Raw genomic sequence first — 18,559 nt, forward strand, 5'->3', positions numbered from 1 at the left:
AGCATCTCCTAGAGAAAATGTATTAAAACTTAAGAAAGCTACAATGTAACATCATGAAGAACCATATTCTTTAGCTTTTAGCGTCTTTTTGGCTTTCTGTCTGCTGGCTTCTTATCATCTGTTCCCGACTCCTGGACAGGTAACCACTTCAGAGGATTGCGGCGGTACATAGGCCATGGCGGGAGTGTTAGCTTAAGAAAAGGAATGAAATGAAGATGTGTAAATCAAGATGCTAGAGAAGTGTTTTGTACAGCTGCTACCCAGAAAACTGTGTTGTCCTTTCTGGTAAAAACAGTATCAGTTTGTCCTAGTTTTGGCTAGTAGCCAAAAGTCCTAGTAGCTGGCATGGTGCTGTGTTTGGGATTTGGGATGAGAATAATGTTGATATTGCACTGATGTGTTAGCTGTTGCAGAGCAGCCAGGGACTCTGCAGCTTTTTGCTCTGTCCTGCCAGCGGGCAGGCTGGGGGTGCAGTGGGAGCTGGGAAGGAGCAGACCCAGGACAGCTGACCCAGACTGGCCAAAGGGGGTATTCCATCCCATCTGTCACGATGAACAATATATAGGGGTTGCTGGCCGGGGTGGGGAGGTCTGGCTGCTGGGCATTGGTCAGCGGGTGGTGAGCAATTGCATCGTGCATCACTTGTTTTGTACACATTAGGAGTAGTATTATCATTATTATTATTACTTTCTGTTCTGTCCTAATAAACTGTCTTTATCTCAACCCGCAGGCTTTCATTTCTTTCTGATTCTCTGCCCCATCCCAAAGAGGGAGAGGGGAAGGTGAGTGAACAGCGGTGTGGTGCTTAGCAGCTGGCCAGGTTAAACCACAACACAGCTTGACATAGAAGTAACATTTCACTGAACTGGTGTACTGGGTCTGGCTGGGATGGAGTTAACTTTTTTTTTTTCCATTATCCCTTTTTTCCCTTTTAGTTAAATTATTTAATTAATAATAATTTTTCCTTAATATTTATTTTTTCCTTTACTTAAATTATCCTTATCTCAACCCATTAATTGTTTCTTTCCTTTTCTTCTTCCCCTCTTCTTCTGAGGAAGTGGAGTGAGAGAGTGGTTGTGATGGAGTTCAGCTACCTAGCAAGGTAAAACCACCACAACTGGGGAAGCAGTTCAGTGTAAGGTAACAGTGTAAAATGGCAGCACTCTCTAAAATCTTACTAGCATCTGACATAAGACAAGTATTGGATTGTAAAGCAAGTTTAAGCACAGGACTTCACCTTCTGCAACATATATTTTCAAGTTTATAAACCAAACTTACCAGACATGATAAAGCAACTCCAGCCATGAATATGTAGACAGTCCAGCCAAACTGTTCAGTGATGAAGCCGTAGACGAAACCAATTACCTTTAAAAATATATATATAAATAAATCAATCTTCAAATAATCATAACATCCAAAATGTTTTTATTTAAGTGAGGGTAAGGTAGGGAGGAGAGGTAAGTATAAAGTATGGGTTTTCCAAAAGCACACTTCATACATCTTTCTAACCTTGGTTGCAAAATTGTAGGCCAACAATGAAAGTAAAAAATGAATTAAAAGAAGAAAAGCCTTTATCCAAACAATCAGTAGAAATTTGTTTCTACGATCAGAAAACAAAAGTTCTTTGTTATAACCTACCGTTCTTGTATACTTACTGCAGAGACGAGAATGATTCCTTGAAAAATCTGTTCTGCTAATTTTTGGCCCTTGTAGTCCTGTGAAAAGAGACGGGTTTCGGTCAGTTACCCCAAACACAAGCCTGCGGGCACCTGCTAAGACTTCCAGTTTACATCCTGGGCTTGGCCTGAGCACAGGGTTTTGGCTGTTTTGTTCAGCTTTCAAACCAGAGTGGAATTATTTTCTTACTCTACCATGTGTTCAGGGCAGGAAAGGCAACACATTTATACAGCGTAGCATCCCTGTAAACCCCTCAGAGGGGGGTTTACAGGGATGCCCGGGCCCTGCTCCATCCCTTGCAGAGCTTCCCCACACGGCAGAGGCGCGCGGCGCCTCCCTCCCTCCCCTCACGGCGCAGCCGCTCCCGCCCTAGCGCCGCTCCCCTCCGGGCCCCCGCCGCCCCCGGCCCTACCATCTCCGTGGGGATGGCGCGGCAGAAGCCCAGCATGGTGGCGGTGTGTGTGTGTGGGGTGTCTGCAGCTCCCGTTCCTCCTGCGGTCGCTCGGTGCCGGCGGAAGGCGGCTGCTGAGGTGGCCGGAAACCGGCGCCTCCCGCCCCGCCCCGCTGGCCGCCAGCCGCGGGGGGAGCCCGCTCGGCTCCGCCGGTTAAGGGGGGGGGGAAAGGGGGGCGGTGTCACTGCCGCTGCCCTGGGGCCGGGGCCGCGTCAGCGCGGGCGGTGAGGGGAAAATGTCGCTGAGGAAAGGTAAGAGGGAAGGAGGGGGGCGGTGCACGCCGCCTGTCCGAGCCCCCCGCTGTCCCCCGCGGTGAACTTCTTTCTGTTTGAACTTGCAGCGAACGTGGCCATCCTGGTCGCGGCCGTCGTGGTGTTCCTGCTCGTCCTGCACCGCAACTTCCTGGGCCTCAGCGACTTCCTCAGGCGGGAGCTGACGGGTCCGTGGGGTTTCGTTGTGTTTCTGTCTTCAAGCGGTGACGAGCGGCGTGCTCTGCCTCACGGAGCTCCGTGAAGGAGCCCCCCGCTATGGCTGTCAGCCGCTAGCCTCAGAAGCTCGGACAGTGGTGCTCAGTCGCTAGGAAATGGTGCTCGTCTTCATCTGAGCCGCTTAGGTTGACTTAGCAGAGCCTTTGTGCTCAGGAGTCCACGTTTAAGAACTGGACGTGGTCCCACAAAGCTTCTCCACGTCCCCATTAACTGCCAAGTCCCCGTTTGCCACCTGTTTGTTTCATTTCCAAAATTATCTGAAAATTAATATGTAATAATCTAATCTGAAAGGTGCCAGCGTTGTTAGAAGGGTGCAGTAGCAGGAGATTAGCCACCTGTTAAATGGGATACGTATGCTGCATGGTCGTACATTCAGCTGCTGATCTCCCGTTATCGTGTCTGCACAGTACGGATATAAATTCTTGCTTTTTCAGCTTAAGTAACACAGTGATCTGTGATGCTTGGACTAAACATGGGCTGTGTGCAATGCCCTGAGAATCCCCCAGGGGAAAAAAAAAAAAAACTTGCAACAGTGTTGTTAATGAAGAAACAAATTCTAAACTGGTTTCTACCAAAGAGAAAGTAGAGGGAAAACAGGGAAGGGAGATGTGACTGGAAGGCAGTTAGGGTAACAGGAGGGAGAAATTAGTGATTTATAGATGTGGCAAACAGGACCAAAGGTAAGCACGGGCTACTCTAGCTTAAGCCTTGCTCTAGTACCTCGTTGTGCAACATGTGAGTATTTAGAGCAGTTTATATGCATGTAGTTTATCTGCAAGTGTGATGTTTTCAGATATATTAACAAATTCCTGGATTCTCCTGAGTGGGGGCTGTCATTTAAGCATTTAATACTGGGGTGTTGTAGTCCACGTTCCTCGACCCAGCCATCCAAGCGCTTGTATAACAGAAATAATTGTAGGCATTGGGAATTTTGGCATGGTAATAATTTCTGTGTTTCGTTTATATAAAACGTAGGTGATGCCATTTTTATTCCACAGATTCAAATCCATTAGGACTTCAGCCTATAGACTTCATACCTGCAGTTCCCCAGAGACTGATGGATGAAAGGAACGATAAGGAGATTGCTGTGGTCATTGCAGCATCAGAGGAGAGGCTTGGGGGTGCGATTGCAGCCATGAACAGTATTTATCATAACACCAAATCCAATGTGGTTTTCTATATTGTTACACTGAATGATACTGTGGACCACTTGAGGTAATGATTTTTTTGTTAGCTCCCCATGGTACTGTAAAAGTCAAGTATTTTTGAGAATAGGAAGAGCTGAATTTGCTTGATGCTGCACTCCTCTAAATTGTTTGCAGTCCTATCTGCTGCTGCTTATTGCATCTTTTTGACAGGGCTGCTGACAAGGCTGCAGTCATTCCTACTGGTAATGTTTCAAGGATGGAAGAAGAGACTACTTTTCCTGTGGAATGATATCCATCCAGCAGGGCTGGAGTTTGTTGGTGGAGGGGTTGTAAAAGTTACTTCCTTCATTTTGCCTGAGCAATGTGAATACTGGCAGTGAAGTTTCCCATTTTTGTTTTAGATTGCGCTTTGATCCTTTCATTTTCGCTCAGGTCTGTTCACACTGATAGTTTTTATGAAGGATTTGTGATAACAGGATTGTATATTTCTAGTAAAATAAGCAGTAATCTTACTGTTATCTTAGTAAATCTGTAAATCGTAGTTTATCTGTAAAGTTATCTTACCTTTCATGTGTCACAGCTGTTTAGTATGCTGATAGTGGACATGCCCCTACACAGGACATGTTCCACACAAGATACCACCACTGAAATCAGATGCTGATAATATTCTACGTCTGTGTTTGCTGGGTAGGGAAGTTACTGGCCAGATCAAGATCTTTTGATTGGATGTCTTGTTTTTCATTTGATTTTTGTCTCATGTAACAAAATCTATGCTTCTTTTGTGTTTGCAGGCTGTGGCTAAGTAACACTGCTCTGAAAAATTTGAGATACCGAATTTTGGATTTTGACCCTCGTGTCTTAGAAGGGAAAGTACAAGTGGATCCTCAAAAAGCAGACCCCCTAAAACCAGTGAGGATGGTGTTGATTACTCTTTACAATTATTAGTTACAAACAATACATTTTGATATTATCCTTCCATGGCTTTTGAACCCAACTTTGTTGGCATACAATAAATCTTTTATAATTAAGTTCCTAAATTTCAATAAGGCTGAGTTTTTCAGGTAGTACAAGATGGTTTTAAATATCTACATATATGTGCCTAGTATCTTTCTGTGCTGGTATCTCCAGTTAAACACTGCAGGTTGTGTGTCAAGCATGCCAAAACCTTTCAGGTACTACAAATATGTGTGGAAAGATAAAAAATTATATTGGAGACCAGTCTTAAAGTTAGTTTATTGATGCACAAATTCATGGGAAACTAGGAACTGATAGAACTTGCTTATTTTAAATAACTGATAAGATATTGCTGGCTGTCTTGCTTCCTGGGTGGAAGTTGCTATATAGCGTTACTGCTATAGATAAGTATCAGGAATACCAATTTCAAAATTTCTCACTTTTTTGAACAATTTTCCAATCTATGTATTTATTTTGCTTTCACAGTTAACCTTTGCAAGATTCTACTTGCCCAGTTTGGTACCTCATGCGGAGAAGGCCATCTACGTGGACGATGACGTAGTAGTGCAAGGTACAGGACCTTTTCTTCATGTTTTGCCATTTTTGTATTAAACTGAGTTGGAATAAACAGAGTGTTTTTATCTGCTGCAGCGATGAGCTGTACAAAAAGCCACTCAGAGATTAAACAGGACTGCTTTTAATTTTTCTGTGCTTATTTTCATTTTTCAGATGATATCCTTGAACTTTACAACACTCCACTGAAACCTGGACATGCAGCTGCATTTTCAGATGATTGTGACTCAACCACTAACAAAGTTGCTGTCCGTGGAGCAGGGAATCAGGTTTGTTTCATTCTGACTCAGTCATAACAATGTTGTAGATCCCAGGCTTTGGAACCAAGTGCTTGGTTTTAATATTCTTGAGGGTTGATTTCGAAATGCAGTGAACCTAAAGGTGTGAATACATGTATACCTACTGAAATCAGTTGATTCTGATGTTTGTTTTACAAATGATGCCTGGTACAGTAATTTAGGTACAGTAAAAACACTGAGTTTTGGCTGTGCTTTACAATGGTAGTGGAACAGTAGAAAGTCTTAGAACACCAGAGGAAGATTTTTTTATTTGTGAATGTATGAAAAGTACTTGTTCTGGGACTGCTATTGTTTCAGGTTGTAGACATTAATACCGTGCAGCTTTCCTTGAAGTGTGTAGTTTAATAATATTTTTAAAATGTTGGGCTTACTTACTCATGTGTTGAAGGAAGGGGAATTTGTTTTAACAACTTCAGGTTATGCTTGTCTGCTGGGAATTGTGCAAAGTTTTTCTTTACAAAGGAATTCGACTATATTTTTAAGCTAATTTCTACACTCTTTCTTTTTCAGTATAATTACATTGGGTTTCTAGATTACAAAAAAGAAACCATCCGAAAGCTTGCCATGAAAGCCAACACTTGCTCTTTCAATCCAGGAGTTTTTGTTGCCAATTTGACAGAATGGAAATTACAGAACATCACTAAACAATTGGAGAAGTGGATGACGCTAAATGTAGCGTGAGTACCCTCTGAGATGGGGGTGGCCATAGGGACTGGGCTAAGTGATGGCATTTAACTGTTAAATGAAGGGCTGCGTATCTAGTTGTGGATTCCTGTCATGCAGCTGCAAGTGAAACTCAACTGATTTAGGGCCACACAAGCAACCTTCCCCATCTCCTTCCCATTTTCTCTTCCAGAGAGGAACTTTACAGCAGAACTCTGGCTGGCAGCATCACGACACCTCCACTGCTAATTGTATTTTACAAGCAACATTCCAGTATTGATCCCATGTGGAATGTCCGACATCTTGGTATGTATGAAGTATTTTTGCAACACTTTGCCACTCCGTGTGTTTTTCCAGGTCTGTTCATCAACTCTGAGTTGATGATACAAAAACTGGATCTTTTCTTACCCTGCTTTATACCTTGTGCTTTATTGAAATGCTGCTTCCCAATACCGTCTTGTATTTTGTGGGCCCGATCCTCCACATTCCTCTTTTAACTGCTAGTGGGATTGTTATTGATTTTGAGCTCTCAATTTCTTGTTTCCTTTTTATTGTTTCCACATACGTATTGTATCTGAAGTGATCCTAGGTGTCTCCTCCAAGATGAAGAGGAGCAGACGTTCATATCAGTTCTGCTATTGGTAAAACCCCAAAGCTGGGAGAGCTCTTAGGTTTCATTTGAAATGAGTGATATATAGGCTGCTGAATATACTGGGTATTAAAAGGGTTTTAAAGAACTTGGAATTTAAAGCAGTACATTAAAATATATACAGAGACAGATGAAAGTAGTCTTCCATTGCATCTGATCTTTTTTAGTTTGCCATGACTTCTGCCTCCCATATCACCTTTTTCCATAAATGACAAGAATTCCTGTTAAAATCCTTTGTTTTGAAGTTAAAATATCACATACTGTTTTTTCCTGCTGCCTTTATTATGGCACTAATGCTTCTTTTTCAATAAAAGGGTCTAGCGCTGGAAAAAGGTATTCTCCTCAGTTTGTGAAAGCTGCCAAGCTGCTCCATTGGAATGGACATTTCAAACCATGGGGAAGAACAGCTTCATATGCTGAAGTGTGGGAGAAGTGGTATGTCCCTGATCCTACAGGCAAGTTCAGCCTGATCCGGAGACATTCGGAAGCCTATGAAGCAAAGTAGAGAAAATTTGAATAACTGATGGCATTTTCTCAGGAAACTTCAGGAGCCAAGCAGATTTTTTTAATTATTTTTTTTAAGTCAACTTTGTGTTACAGAGCAGTCCTTGCCTTCTGGAGCACAGGGAGATGCACTTACTCATGTGCTGTTCCAAAGGAGACTCACTTCTCTTGTGTGACTGAAGGTGGTACTCCAGCAGAAGGCAAAACTAGCACTTCTGTTAGGTCATTTGTGTGTTGTACATTCTTCTGCTCTTTACTACAAGTCTTCTGGGGGATTGTTGTGTCAGCTATGTAAACAAACAGTTCCAGAAACAAGATAGAACTTCATCTGGAGCTTGCACCATTCAAGCATTGCACAGGAACATACTGTAATTAAGAGCAGCTTGGTATTTGTTCTGTCTTGTTGTTGTTGTTATCCTGTGAAATAGTTTCATCAGCAGTCAGTTCTTGCATGAAAACTGCTCCCAGCCATTTCTGCGTAAGCCTGTCTTGCACAATTTTGGAAAACTGAATCTTGATTTTTGAAAGATGAATAATTTCAAGTATTATTTCACTATGCAAAATGGTTTTAACTGCCAGTAAACACTAAAATATTCTCTGTAAAGTGGTGGAGAAAATGTTCAAAAATAAAAGCTACTGTTAACATGAGTCAAACCTCAGGTACCTGACAATATGATTCTTGTCGTGGTCTGATATATGAAATGTTTCTTTTGCTTAAGTACAGTGTTAACTGAATGAAGTCAAAACCGATTGATCTCACCTTTGAGAAAGCACTCGTAAAAGTGTGCAAAGTATTTATTTCTAGGGTCAGGCTGTATGAAATAGATCAGAATTGTTACTGTTAAGAATTTCCACATTTTTTTCTCAAGTGAGCATGACTGTGCCATAGAAGTTTCTCCCACTGTGTCCTTCTGGGTCTGATCCTCTGAAATCACTGAGCGAGATTGCTGTGACCTTTGGCAGCCCATCTGACTTTTCTGTAGGTAAGTAGTTGTGTTTTTTTATTGCCTTTATGTTTGAATACTGGTTATTATTAGCTAGTGTATCCCAGCAGCTGCTGTGGCTATTATTCGATGCAATGAAGTTTGAATTCAAGTTCTCATGTTTATTCAGTACTACTGCTTGTGAACAGGTATAAGATGTTATGGGTAAAAGACAAGCAGTGAAAAGCTCAGTGATTCATGATCCGAGGTATAGGGCAGCAGAGAGGTAAAGGGCTTGTGTACGTGTGTGAGTATGGTTTCAATACTGCTTTATAATTTAAAAGAACTTCCACCTTCTCATCTCATTGTATACACTGTCTATAGTTCTGGTATAGCTCTATGCTGCTCTCTGGTTTGTTACTGATCCTTTCTTTTCCTGGCTTCTTAAGAACCATTCCTGTCAGTGGTTATTTTAGCAGGCTTGGATAAAAAAAAAAACAAACAAGCACAGATACAGACACGTGCAGTTTAAGATACCTAGGAGGCATGGATGCCTCTACATACATTTAAAGAATATGTATCAGCTACCTCTTTCAGTGCAGCTGGGGTAATGTTGCCCCAGTTTTGCTGCAGACTGACTAAAGTAACATCCTTACTACACAGAAGAACATGCTTTGCTTTACAGTTACCAGTTGCTACCATATTTCCATCAGAAAGTATGTCTTTTATTCAAGAGCACCATAGGAACAAGCTCTTTCCCCCCTACTGAAGACAAATTACTGTTACCATAATCCCAGTTATGTCTCCCTGTGAAGCTACTGCGCTTACAGAGAAGCGCTTAGATAAAATACCTTATGTCTAGCTGAAATAAGTAGTAGTTGCCAACCAGCTTTTACCTGTGAAAGTTGTATAGTTTTGAAAAATACTGAAAACTCACTTAAGTCACGCTCTAGAGATACAGTCTATAATCCTCTAGGCAAAAAGATTAACATTTTTATGAAGGAAACATGAAAGCTTGCCCTAAAATTTAATTGCTGAAAAACTACGGTCACATTTTTAAAAGAAAGCAACGTGGGATTTATCTTTTTGAAAGATCTCTTTACAAGGCACAAAGAATGGACTAACACAGTCTTTTTTTTTCTCAAATAGTCTTTTTAACAGGAATTAAAAGTATACAGCTTAAAGGTCAGCTTCCTAGAACTATACAAAATCTGGAATTATCTAGAGATACACAGTATTATCTACATTGTTTGACACAGTAATTGTGAATGTTTGCAGCTCTGCTATGAGGCATTCCTACAACTTCTGTAACAGAAGTGTTTGACTGGTCTGAAGGCCAGTAATAGTCTCCAAGCCCCATCTTTGGGCATCTCATTACACATAGTCTGTATTAAAATCATAGGCATCATCTTCATCTGCTGACTTGTCCAAGCTGAGTGATAGTGAACTGTCACATCCACTTTCTGAGAAGAGAAAATGATTTGTTAATGAACTGAAATGTAAGTGGTAGAGTACTAGAGACTATGCTACAGGTTTTTACACAGACCTGCTAGCTTGTTTTCTGAAGTTGCTTGTCTTGCTTGTTGTTTTCCAAGCTCTGCTTTCCTGGTCATCCCAATTTTGCTTTCCTAAGATTGGAGAGGTCACACAGAAGAGTTTACTCAGACATCACTAATGAGATCTCCTATGCAAATGAAATAGGATTGATGATAGCGTAGATGTCCCCTTGTCAGGAACATGCTGACTTACAAGTCTGTTTTCTTAATGATTACTGCTGGTGGCTCTGCAGCACCTGTATGTTCTGTTTACAGCAGGAAACTACCAGGCTACTTGATGTCAAGGTCTAATCAGGTAGCAATTGAATGAAACCCTGATTTACCTCTTTCACATCCTTTTCTTCTTCTTCTTCTTCTTCTTCTTCCATGCTATCTTGATCATCAGTTTCCATGAAATCATCTTCCTCTTCTTCCTCGCTTGCTTCCAGACTCTCCCACTGTGATGCTTCCCCTACCACTTTATTTTCCTGTATTTTCCCATTTGTCATGCCAGCTGACTGGAAGACAATGCTGCTTGCTGGACTAGGGTATTTTAAAGCTGGGAAAGACATACAAATCGTCTGTTAAGTCACTGTTAGCACCAGGTATGTCTACCAATTAAAAGGACAGCCACCCACATAAGCAGGGAGAACAAATGGCTGCAAGTTATAACACAGGAAGTTCCGCACTGACATGTGAAAGAACTTCTTCATGGTGAGGGTGAGAGCATTGGAACAGGCTGCCTACGGAGGTTGTGGAGTCTCCTTCTCTGGAGATATTCAAGGCCTGTCTGGATGCCTGCCTCGGCAGCCTGCTCTGAGGAACCTGCTTTGGCAGGGGGGTTGGACCTGATGATCTTTTGAGGTCCCTTCCAACCCCTACAGTTCTGTGATTCTGTGAAATGCAAATCATCCAAGAGAGTACCTTCCCCTGACTCATCTAAAAAAATTGCTAGTAGGTAAAGTACTTGGATTTGAGTGTAGATTGTGCTGAATAAAAATGCACTTTGTTGGCCTAACTAGGAAATAGGCCAAAAGATCATTGAAGGGCACATAAGTACCACCTATTTAGAAGTTAAGTGAGATGAGCAGAAACTAAGCACTAGCGGGAGTTCACAAGACAGCACGTAACTCCACTGTTTTGTTGCATGAGAATCCATTTTGTTCTCTAAGGTTCACGTCTGCTGCATACTTACGAAGTTGTCATACAAACCCTAGGATAACTTTCATTCATGATCTCTCATTGAAACTGCTACCACTGCTCTTACTGGTACACTACAGTAAGAAGTCCTACCTTGAACAGTAGCGTTGTTTTCTTCTTCTAGCTTCTTTAAATTAAAACCCTTCTGCATTTCAGCTATTTTGTCTTCTGTAAGGTAGGGTGGTAGCATCTGAGATCCAGGAGGTTGTGAATGGTAGCTTATTTTAGCTCTGTGAAAATAAAATATCAGCTTTAAAAAAACAAACAAAGCTAACATGATTAAATCATTATGCTTAAAAATAAAACCTAAAGCACAAACCTCTCAGACTCCTCAACCTAACTAGTAATTCAATATAATTTGTTTAGCAGGTAAATAGCTGATTGTATTTGACTCTGAAGTTGTCAGTAACATAATTAAATGGACATCCTACTCTTAAACAGATGAACCACTTGAGCAAGGGAACTATTCATATGCAATTAGTCACTGATTCCAAATTCATTCATTCCACGCTCAGGGGAATACAGGAACCACTGCAGTCCGCAACAGTTTAGTGAAAAGCAAAGAGGTCAGCAAACTGGCTATAGAGCTACATGTAATTTGCTTTGACTCCCTCCATGTATAGTTCGTTACTTCAGAAAATTATACATTGCTAGTGTTTTCTAACTCTGTTATCCAATCCAGCTTTCTTAAAGTAAAATGCAGGAAAACCAAAAGCAGCCCCTCCTGTCTGTAATTGCTTCTCAGGACTCAGTACTTCTGCTGTGTAATCACAGCTGGATTAACAAAGCAAAAATCAAAAAGGTCAGCAGCACAAAGCATAACTGACAGTATACATACCCTGTCCAGTCAGAAAGTAGTAATTTGGCTATATTCTCTATGTCAGGAACACCTCCCTTTTTCAGCATACCCCTTTTCTGAGCAAGTAAAGTTAAAAACTCTTCAGTGTTCCTGAAATCCGGGATACTATAGAACATCATTACCTAGTGCAAAAAAAAAAAAAGTGCAATCAGAAGACCACCCAGTTTTCTCCTAGCTTTAGGATTAAAAAAGCAAATCAGACTGGGTTACGAGGAAGAACAAATACATAAAGAGCAGCTTTTTTATTGCGTATGGGAATAAATATTACCAAGCAAAACATCTACTTTGTCAACAACTTTTATCTGCTATTCACCCGCACCAATAGGTGAGAGACAACATGCTGATTTGTGGCGAACCAGTCAGCATAGAATTGGATGGGGATCAGGCTTTGGTTAATCTACTTGAAACTAGAGTGAAATCAGAGTTGGATCTGAGGTCTTCAGTGTAATAATAAGAAGCAATCAGAATATCCTCATTTTTCACTCTGTGATATTATTATGAGATGTTCTTTAAAAGCAGATTTTTTTTTTAAATCAGTAAAGTCATGGGGAAAACAAACTGGCTGCCAGGATCCTGACAGGCTGCATCTGTCTTCCATGTGTATTGCTGAAAGATCACACTTAGCATTGGATATACCAAGCAAAATTTGTCACCTTGTATGGTAAGGAGAAAGCAGTGCAAAAGCTACCAGAACTAACTGAAGTGAAATGAACTTTAAGAAAGCTACAGAGGAGTTGAATACAGTTCAAAAATACAGAGAACAATGATGGAACTCACCTGCTGTTTACTGCAGTGATTTAGAACTGCATCCACCGCTTCAACCACATCTATTGAGCCTGATCTTCCATCATCTATGATACTTCTCAGGGCCAGAGTTAGGGTGCTGTTGGCACGATCTGCAACTATACTTGGACTGTCCAACATCTTCATCTTTTTATCAATACGCACAACTTGCATGCACCTATTCAGAGAGAGAAATGTGCTGTATCTGAAGATAAATCAACCAGCAAAAGACTGTTAAGGTGAGGGAATCAAGCCACAAAGCTCAGCGTTGGACTGAATGCACTTCATACAGAGTCAGTTTCAGTGTTTTCTCATCATATGCTTTGTGTCAGAAGTCAAAATGCACAAGATGAGCAAGTTTATGCACTGTATTCTCCTGTAACAACCTGCATCATAGAAAACGTTATCTTTCATCCTGACAAACTGGAATGTCCATTTAAAGCTGTACACAGGCATGCTTTGACTGCCCAACCAAAACATAAGGTAATCAGAATACAAGCAGGAACAGGAAAATGAACAGCTTTTATCAGACTCAGCTTACTTGGTAAGACCTCTTCCTAGTCCAGCGTTGCAAACACGATTTTTTTTAATACTGTTGATTATGCTGCTCTTCCCCACGTTAGGGAAACCTGAAGAAAACCACATAAGTCCTTATAAGTTAAATGAAAAAACCTCAGCCTGTTACAACGATCAAAGCTGCTGCTTCCATGTATCTTTGGTAGTATACGACTTCAGTGTGAGATCAGAGTTGGATCTGAAGTCTTCATTACAGAAGTAAGACAAGGTTGGTATCCTCATTTCTCACACTTGGCAATAAAAAGGACATGAAAGACATCATTGAACATCACATGCAGATGGAAGGAAGGCAGCATAGGCTGTGTGGTATGTAACCTCCTTCTCCTTTCCTTAAGCTGGTTTATCAGTTAAGGCCTCGCGCAATGTGTCTTCCATAGATCACGCATCCCACGCGTCTGAAAGCGCAACACAGACCACTGTCAGCTAAAATACTACAACAGTGAGTCTCGATTGGAAGTAAGAAATAAGTCTTGAGTAAGAAGGCCCAAGAGGAAGTCATGTGTTCATTGTTTCACCCAGTTCATAATACAAGATACCAAAGCTTTACGGAGGAGAAACAAAATTTCTGCCATCTCTCCAAATCCTTACCTACTAACCCAACCTGAATAGCTTTGTCTTGAGTCCTGCAGTGCTCTTGAAGAAGTTTCAAAAGGCATTCGCTTCCAAAACATTCAGTGTTTCTTGATAAATCAATACGTGCCCTTTTTCTTGAGAAATGCTCCCGCTACAGGATTCAAAGAAAACAAACAACATGGTCAGGCTATTTAGGAAGAAGGTAAGTATGTATTCTTAGATATATTCATCTACTGTAACATTTTCAACTCCTATACTCCATTAGCTGATGTTACTGTGTTCTTCTAAACAGACGGAATTAGTTTAGTAAGAAATTGGCTAAGATGAATCTACCAGTTAAGTGACAGTAAAAAGGTAGCCATCAAATACTTGAAGAAAAAAGAATGTAAACTGGCTTATAGGGTTTGTTCTTTCTTTCTTCTTACTGGAAAGATGTATGACTGTGTCACCTTTGAGAGCCTGCAGCACTCTTACCATAGTCCTGTCTGTCGTCAAGGTTGATGATTTAAAAGCAACTGTTGGAAATTCCTTCTTCAAACAATCCAACCATTTCTCCAAGTTCTCCTTAGGTACTAAATCTGGAAAAAAAGAGCACAGTCCTTTCACTCTTGTGAATGCTAAATATCACTGCATGGGGAAAATGTAACACGGAATCGGGAACCAGATTGTACCTTGTACACTTCTTTATGACAAATAATGCTGAGCTGAAAGTTTATTTATTTATATGCATAGCTCTAGTCAACTATTAGGTAAGTTCCCCAAAGCCATCCAGTGGCCACAAGTCTTGGTCTTTATTTTCTGTCTACAACAGAGCTACATTTTCAGTCCCTCTATCAGGTTTTAAGTGTTGGAGTCTTGCTAGAAGACTCTCTATGCTACAGAGAGTGATGTTACACAAAGAATTATCTCCTCATCCTTGCAAAGGATGCTCTAATATACAGTTGCCTTTGCTCTTACTGTCACGCTTGGTATTTTGCCCTACCCCCCCAATGATAACCCAGTAATCTGCAGCCTTTTCAGCTGCATCTGTTTTTTAGGTGAGGTCTTTCCTCCAGCAACAGAAGAGAGACAATACTTCTAGAAGCCAAATCCTAAACACAACCATTGAGCTGATTTGCTGATGCTTTACCTACCACTGCCTCAGTGGGTACTAGCACTGCGACCTCTCCCTTACCTACATTCACAAAAATGTTAAAAATAGTTAGAACTCTAAGTTCTCTTGGGTTTAGCTGAGACTGGCCAATGGCTTCAGATGAGTTATTGCAAAAGGGACTAATGAGCAATTAGATTACCTGTCTACAGCGTTTTCTTAGCAAGGCAGACTATAAGGTAGAAGAAACATGACCCCTTCCATAAGACAGCGAGCTCAGAGTTGGATCTTATGACTTCAGTAGAATCTCAGATTCCTTTAAAATCTTCCTCATAGCTCACGTACCACAGAATTACCCTGTGACTGAGTGACACTTCAAGAAAACCTTTGTTTCTTACCAATTTTGTTCAGAACCAACACTAGCTTTTTGTCTCCTCCAGAGCAAGTAATAGCTTGCTCCAGCTGGGGACAGCGACAGCCCATTGGATCTCTTGCATCCAAAACCTCCAGAATCACATCTGAGGCTTCTATCACCTAGGTCAGAAACAATAAAAAAAAGACTCAAATACAAGATGACAGACAATTTGACAGATAACAGCTCTGTAATAGCTTAGCTGTAGCCTACGATGGTGACCACAAAATGGCTGCTAAGTGAGGTTTCATAGGACTGTTTGGGCTCCTTTCTTCTGAACTACAAATAAGAAAACTGAAGCAGTTTTCACCTTTTTAATGTGAAGGCGAGAAATCCTTTGACAGGAAAATTTCATTACTAGAAGAGCTCTGCAATCGGTCATTATGTACTGACATTGGCTCAAGAAGTCTAATGCTTCAAAATGCTGGATGTCTCAGTAGCTAGTACCAGACAAAATTGAAGCCCTCACAGCTTCCGTTAAAAATAAAAAAAATTGCTCTTCAGCGTTGGAGTTTATCACAAGCAACTTTTACACTCTCTAGCTGTTGCACAGTAATGTGAAAAGGAAAATAACAAATTGTTTCATTTCTGATTCTCATCAAATTATATAAAAATAATTGAAGCTTACCTTCTCAAGCTCACTGTGAAGTGATTTCTTTGATTTTTTATTCAGCACTTCCTTAGTATTTGCTTCAGATTTGGTAGGTTCCTGAACACAAGTAAAAAAGAATGGGAATGATTTAACTGAGAACTGGCGTATTACACTTGTGAGCATATACAGCCCGAGAATGTAACGTAACATATGACTTATGAAGACAGTTTCAGTATGACCTTATTGCTTCTATGTGTGTCAATCAGAATCATACCAGACACCTACCGTTCCCTCTGTCTGTTCCTCAATTTTGGCTGCATTCTTTTTAGCATCAAGCTTCCTCCTCTTTTCAAGTTCTTTCTGTCTGTCAAGCTTCTGCTTTTGCTGTAGTTCTTCAAGCTGATGGCAAATAAGGAAAACCCAAGCCATGTAAAACATATCTGAAGGTGGTAAGACTGTTTTTTCTTCCCGCTTACTTATTTCTGACAAAAATACCTCAGATGGCCTGGTTAGAAGCCAGGTCTGTTTTAGTAACATTGGGAACTTTTTGGCATTCTGTCCTGAAAAGGATAATACTGCCTCCAAGTACTTCAGTAGCAGAGGCAATATATCCACCCGCTAGCCCCCGAAGTAACAGCCATGCAGAAACAACATTTCAGCTGACAAAGGATGCTGCTTTTCTTGCCATTTTGTTGCAGATCCTTATTTTGTGAAGTCATGCAACGCTGAGACTTAACTCACTGCATTTGGATGGGACTTCTACGTATCTTACCATCACTGGCAACTCCGATTACAGTAGAAATGCCACTTCCAGCATGCTTATACACAGTGATGAAGACTGTGGTTAAAAATTCAAAGAGCAACTTGCCATGTGGTGTGTATAATGGTGAATACAGAAACGAAGCACGTCTGCTAGGCCTACTTAGAGCCCAGCCTAAACGCACCTCTGGGTGTGCACATGCGCACACAGGTAAGGCACGAGGTTCTTCTAAGAAGGAAGGGAATGGTGCCAGCTCTCGCCCCGTTCCCACAAGCTGCATTTTACCCTCTGCCTCCTCTGCTCTGCTTCCCGCAGGAGCGCCTCCTTGAACGGCGCCGCACCGGGCACGCTGGGGTCCTTCTTGGGCTTCTTGCGCCCACGCTTCTTGGCCTCCCTCCTGACTTTGCGGTGGTGCTCCCGGATCTGCGTGCAGAAACACGAACGTTAGTGGAGATAAAGTAGAAAATAAATACATAATTAATTAATTAAATAAATATCCCTCGTGCTCGGGGATTTAGAGACAATCGCACGCCTTTGGTGTCGGGGCCACCTCGAGGGGCACCGTGAGGCGACGCCGGCCCCTGAGATGAGGTGAGGCGAGGTGGGGTGGGATGAGGTGAAGTGGGGTGAGGTGAGGTGAGGTGAGGTGAGGCGCAGCCCCCGCCCCCCCGCTCACCTTCTTCTGGATCTTGTACCGCTTGTGGCAGCTCAGCCGCTTGCTCGCCTTCCGCAGCCCTGCAACGCACCGCGCCCGTCAGCCCCGTCCCCCTGTCCCCAAATATCCCCACACACCCCCTCCCCGGCCGCCTCGTCAACCCCTGCCGACCCCCACCCCCCCGCGCTCCCCGCTCCCTCACGCGGCCGCTTCATGGCGCCTCCACCGCGCTGCGCACGCGGGCCCCGCGCCCCGGCCCCTTCCTGCGGCCGCAAAGCAGCGCGGCCCCGCCCCGCTCCGCCCCGCCGCGGCTGTCGCACGGGCTCGGCGCGGTTGGCGGCCGGCCGGGCTTTGCGGCAGCGGCGGATCGGGGACGGGGAGGCGGCGGCGGCGGAGGGGAAGCGGGAGCGGGAGCGCGGCCGCGGCGGGCGGAGAGCGGCGGGTGAGGAGCGAGCGGGTGAGCGCTGAGGAGGCCGGGCCTCGCCTCGCCTCAGCGGGCGGAGCGGGGAGGCGGAGGGAGGCCGGGAGGCCGCTGCCTCCCTTTGTGTGGCCGCCGCACGGCCGGGCCCTGGGCACCGAGAGCCGGGCGCCGTGCCCCGGGACGCCGCGGCTCGCTGGCCGTTGGTGGTGCCTCAGAGGGTGGTGGGGCCGCTCTCGAGCTCTGCTCCCCCCCCGTTGTGCCTCGTCCCAGCAGCTCGGGGCCCGCCCCGGGCCGCAACGGGCCGGTCCCCCCCGAGGGACCCCGCTCGCTGCCCCCTCCCTGTCTCTGGGATGTAGGGAGCGGAATGGGGGCGAGCGCCCCGCGGGCTCATTTTGAGGGTAAATGCGAGAAAAGTGCTCGTTTGGTGAGGTCAGCTCGGGTAATCCCCGCGGCAGCCGGGCTGGTGCGGCTTTGGCTTCCCACCTGTTGTGTGTGTGTGTCGGTGTAAATATACATGAGGGCGGCCCTCAGAATTTCTTATAGAGATCCCAGAGCCATCTAGGTTGGGGAGGACCTCGGAGATCGCCAGGGCCAACCCCCAGCCTGCCCTGCCGGGTGCTGTCACTGAGCCACATCCCTTAGCACCACCTGAATACCCCCGGGGCAGCACTCCCAGCCGCCCTTCCAGCCCTTGGCCGCCCTCTCCGTGAATAAATTCTTCCTCCCACCCAATCTCTGGTGCAGTTTGAGACCCTTTCCTCGTGCCCTGCCAC

At 43.5% G+C, this 18,559-nt stretch overlaps 4 protein-coding genes and 4 non-coding genes across 23 annotated transcripts in view; 2 read left to right on the plus strand and 6 right to left on the minus strand.

Annotated features, from left to right (window-relative positions):
• Positions 1 to 6: 6 nt before the first annotated feature.
• Positions 7 to 2,254, minus strand: SPCS1 (signal peptidase complex subunit 1). Its single transcript, XM_072044193.1, has 4 exons — positions 2,090 to 2,254; positions 1,656 to 1,715; positions 1,279 to 1,365; positions 7 to 191 (listed from the first exon to the last, which is right to left on the minus strand). Exons 1-4 carry the CDS (start codon positions 2,123 to 2,125, stop codon positions 78 to 80), a joined length of 297 nt encoding a protein of 98 aa, XP_071900294.1. The 5' UTR covers positions 2,126 to 2,254; the 3' UTR covers positions 7 to 77.
• GLT8D1 (glycosyltransferase 8 domain containing 1) lies at positions 2,238 to 8,055 on the plus strand. The gene is made up of 9 exons (XM_027467322.3): positions 2,238 to 2,380; positions 2,470 to 2,568; positions 3,616 to 3,832; positions 4,557 to 4,674; positions 5,206 to 5,290; positions 5,449 to 5,561; positions 6,102 to 6,268; positions 6,448 to 6,560; positions 7,218 to 8,055. The coding sequence occupies exons 1-9, from the start codon at positions 2,365 to 2,367 to the stop codon at positions 7,406 to 7,408; spliced, it is 1,119 nt and encodes a 372-aa protein (XP_027323123.1). The 5' UTR covers positions 2,238 to 2,364; the 3' UTR covers positions 7,409 to 8,055.
• Positions 8,056 to 8,842: 787 nt separating this feature from the next.
• Positions 8,843 to 17,719, minus strand: GNL3 (G protein nucleolar 3). The gene is made up of 15 exons (XM_027467318.3): positions 17,568 to 17,719; positions 17,387 to 17,445; positions 16,996 to 17,133; positions 16,236 to 16,349; positions 15,987 to 16,067; positions 15,345 to 15,480; positions 14,331 to 14,434; positions 13,872 to 14,007; positions 13,249 to 13,336; positions 12,702 to 12,885; positions 11,904 to 12,046; positions 11,159 to 11,295; positions 10,210 to 10,424; positions 9,877 to 9,958; positions 8,843 to 9,793 (listed from the first exon to the last, which is right to left on the minus strand). Exons 1-15 carry the CDS (start codon positions 17,578 to 17,580, stop codon positions 9,705 to 9,707), a joined length of 1,719 nt encoding a protein of 572 aa, XP_027323119.2. The 5' UTR covers positions 17,581 to 17,719; the 3' UTR covers positions 8,843 to 9,704.
• LOC113845122 (small nucleolar RNA SNORD19) lies at positions 12,330 to 12,405 on the minus strand. Its single transcript, XR_003500413.1, has one exon. It is a non-coding gene; the product is annotated as a small nucleolar RNA SNORD19 (small nucleolar RNA).
• On the minus strand, positions 12,960 to 13,037 carry LOC113845124 (small nucleolar RNA SNORD69). The gene has a single exon (XR_003500415.1). It is a non-coding gene; the product is annotated as a small nucleolar RNA SNORD69 (small nucleolar RNA).
• Positions 13,437 to 13,510, minus strand: LOC113845123 (small nucleolar RNA SNORD19). The gene has a single exon (XR_003500414.2). It is a non-coding gene; the product is annotated as a small nucleolar RNA SNORD19 (small nucleolar RNA).
• On the minus strand, positions 15,210 to 15,285 carry LOC113845121 (small nucleolar RNA SNORD19). The gene has a single exon (XR_003500412.2). It is a non-coding gene; the product is annotated as a small nucleolar RNA SNORD19 (small nucleolar RNA).
• PBRM1 (polybromo 1) overlaps positions 17,673 to 18,559 on the plus strand; it is a 60,847-nt gene continuing 59,960 nt past the window's right edge. For 8 of the 16 annotated variants that reach the window (XM_072044176.1, XM_072044187.1, XM_027467298.3 and 5 more), the window contains exon 1: positions 17,697 to 17,807. The gene's annotated coding sequence lies outside the window, so the exon portion shown is untranslated. Of the gene's footprint in view, positions 17,823 to 18,559 lie in introns of all 16 variants that reach the window. The other 8 variants (XM_072044180.1, XM_072044185.1, XM_072044183.1 and 5 more) reach the window with 4 other exon arrangements.

This window comes from Anas platyrhynchos, chromosome 13 (genome assembly GCF_047663525.1).
Source record: "Anas platyrhynchos isolate ZD024472 breed Pekin duck chromosome 13, IASCAAS_PekinDuck_T2T, whole genome shotgun sequence".
In the NCBI taxonomy this organism is placed as follows: Eukaryota; Metazoa; Chordata; class Aves; order Anseriformes; family Anatidae; genus Anas; species Anas platyrhynchos.

What these genes read in the sequence shown, in the direction of transcription:
- SPCS1 (XM_072044193.1), bottom strand. Translation starts at nt 2,125, where the DNA reads ATGCTGGGCTTCTGCCGCGCCATCCCCACGGAGATG. An exon ending in GCGCCATCCCCACGGAGATG is followed by an intron (nt 1,716 to 2,089) that starts GTAGGGCCGGGG and finishes CTCTTTTCACAG; the next exon opens with GACTACAAGGGCCAAAAATT. An exon ending in GAATCATTCTCGTCTCTGCA is followed by an intron (nt 1,366 to 1,655) that starts GTAAGTATACAA and finishes ATATTTTTAAAG; the next exon opens with GTAATTGGTTTCGTCTACGG.
- GLT8D1 (XM_027467322.3), top strand. An exon ending in GATACTGTGGACCACTTGAG is followed by an intron (nt 3,833 to 4,556) that starts GTAATGATTTTT and finishes TTGTGTTTGCAG; the next exon opens with GCTGTGGCTAAGTAACACTG. An exon ending in AAGCAGACCCCCTAAAACCA is followed by an intron (nt 4,675 to 5,205) that starts GTGAGGATGGTG and finishes TTGCTTTCACAG; the next exon opens with TTAACCTTTGCAAGATTCTA.
- GNL3 (XM_027467318.3), bottom strand. An exon ending in CTACTTTCTGACTGGACAGG is followed by an intron (nt 11,296 to 11,903) that starts GTATGTATACTG and finishes TTATTTTCACAG; the next exon opens with AGCTAAAATAAGCTACCATT. An exon ending in AAACAACGCTACTGTTCAAG is followed by an intron (nt 10,425 to 11,158) that starts GTAGGACTTCTT and finishes TGTCTTTCCCAG; the next exon opens with CTTTAAAATACCCTAGTCCA.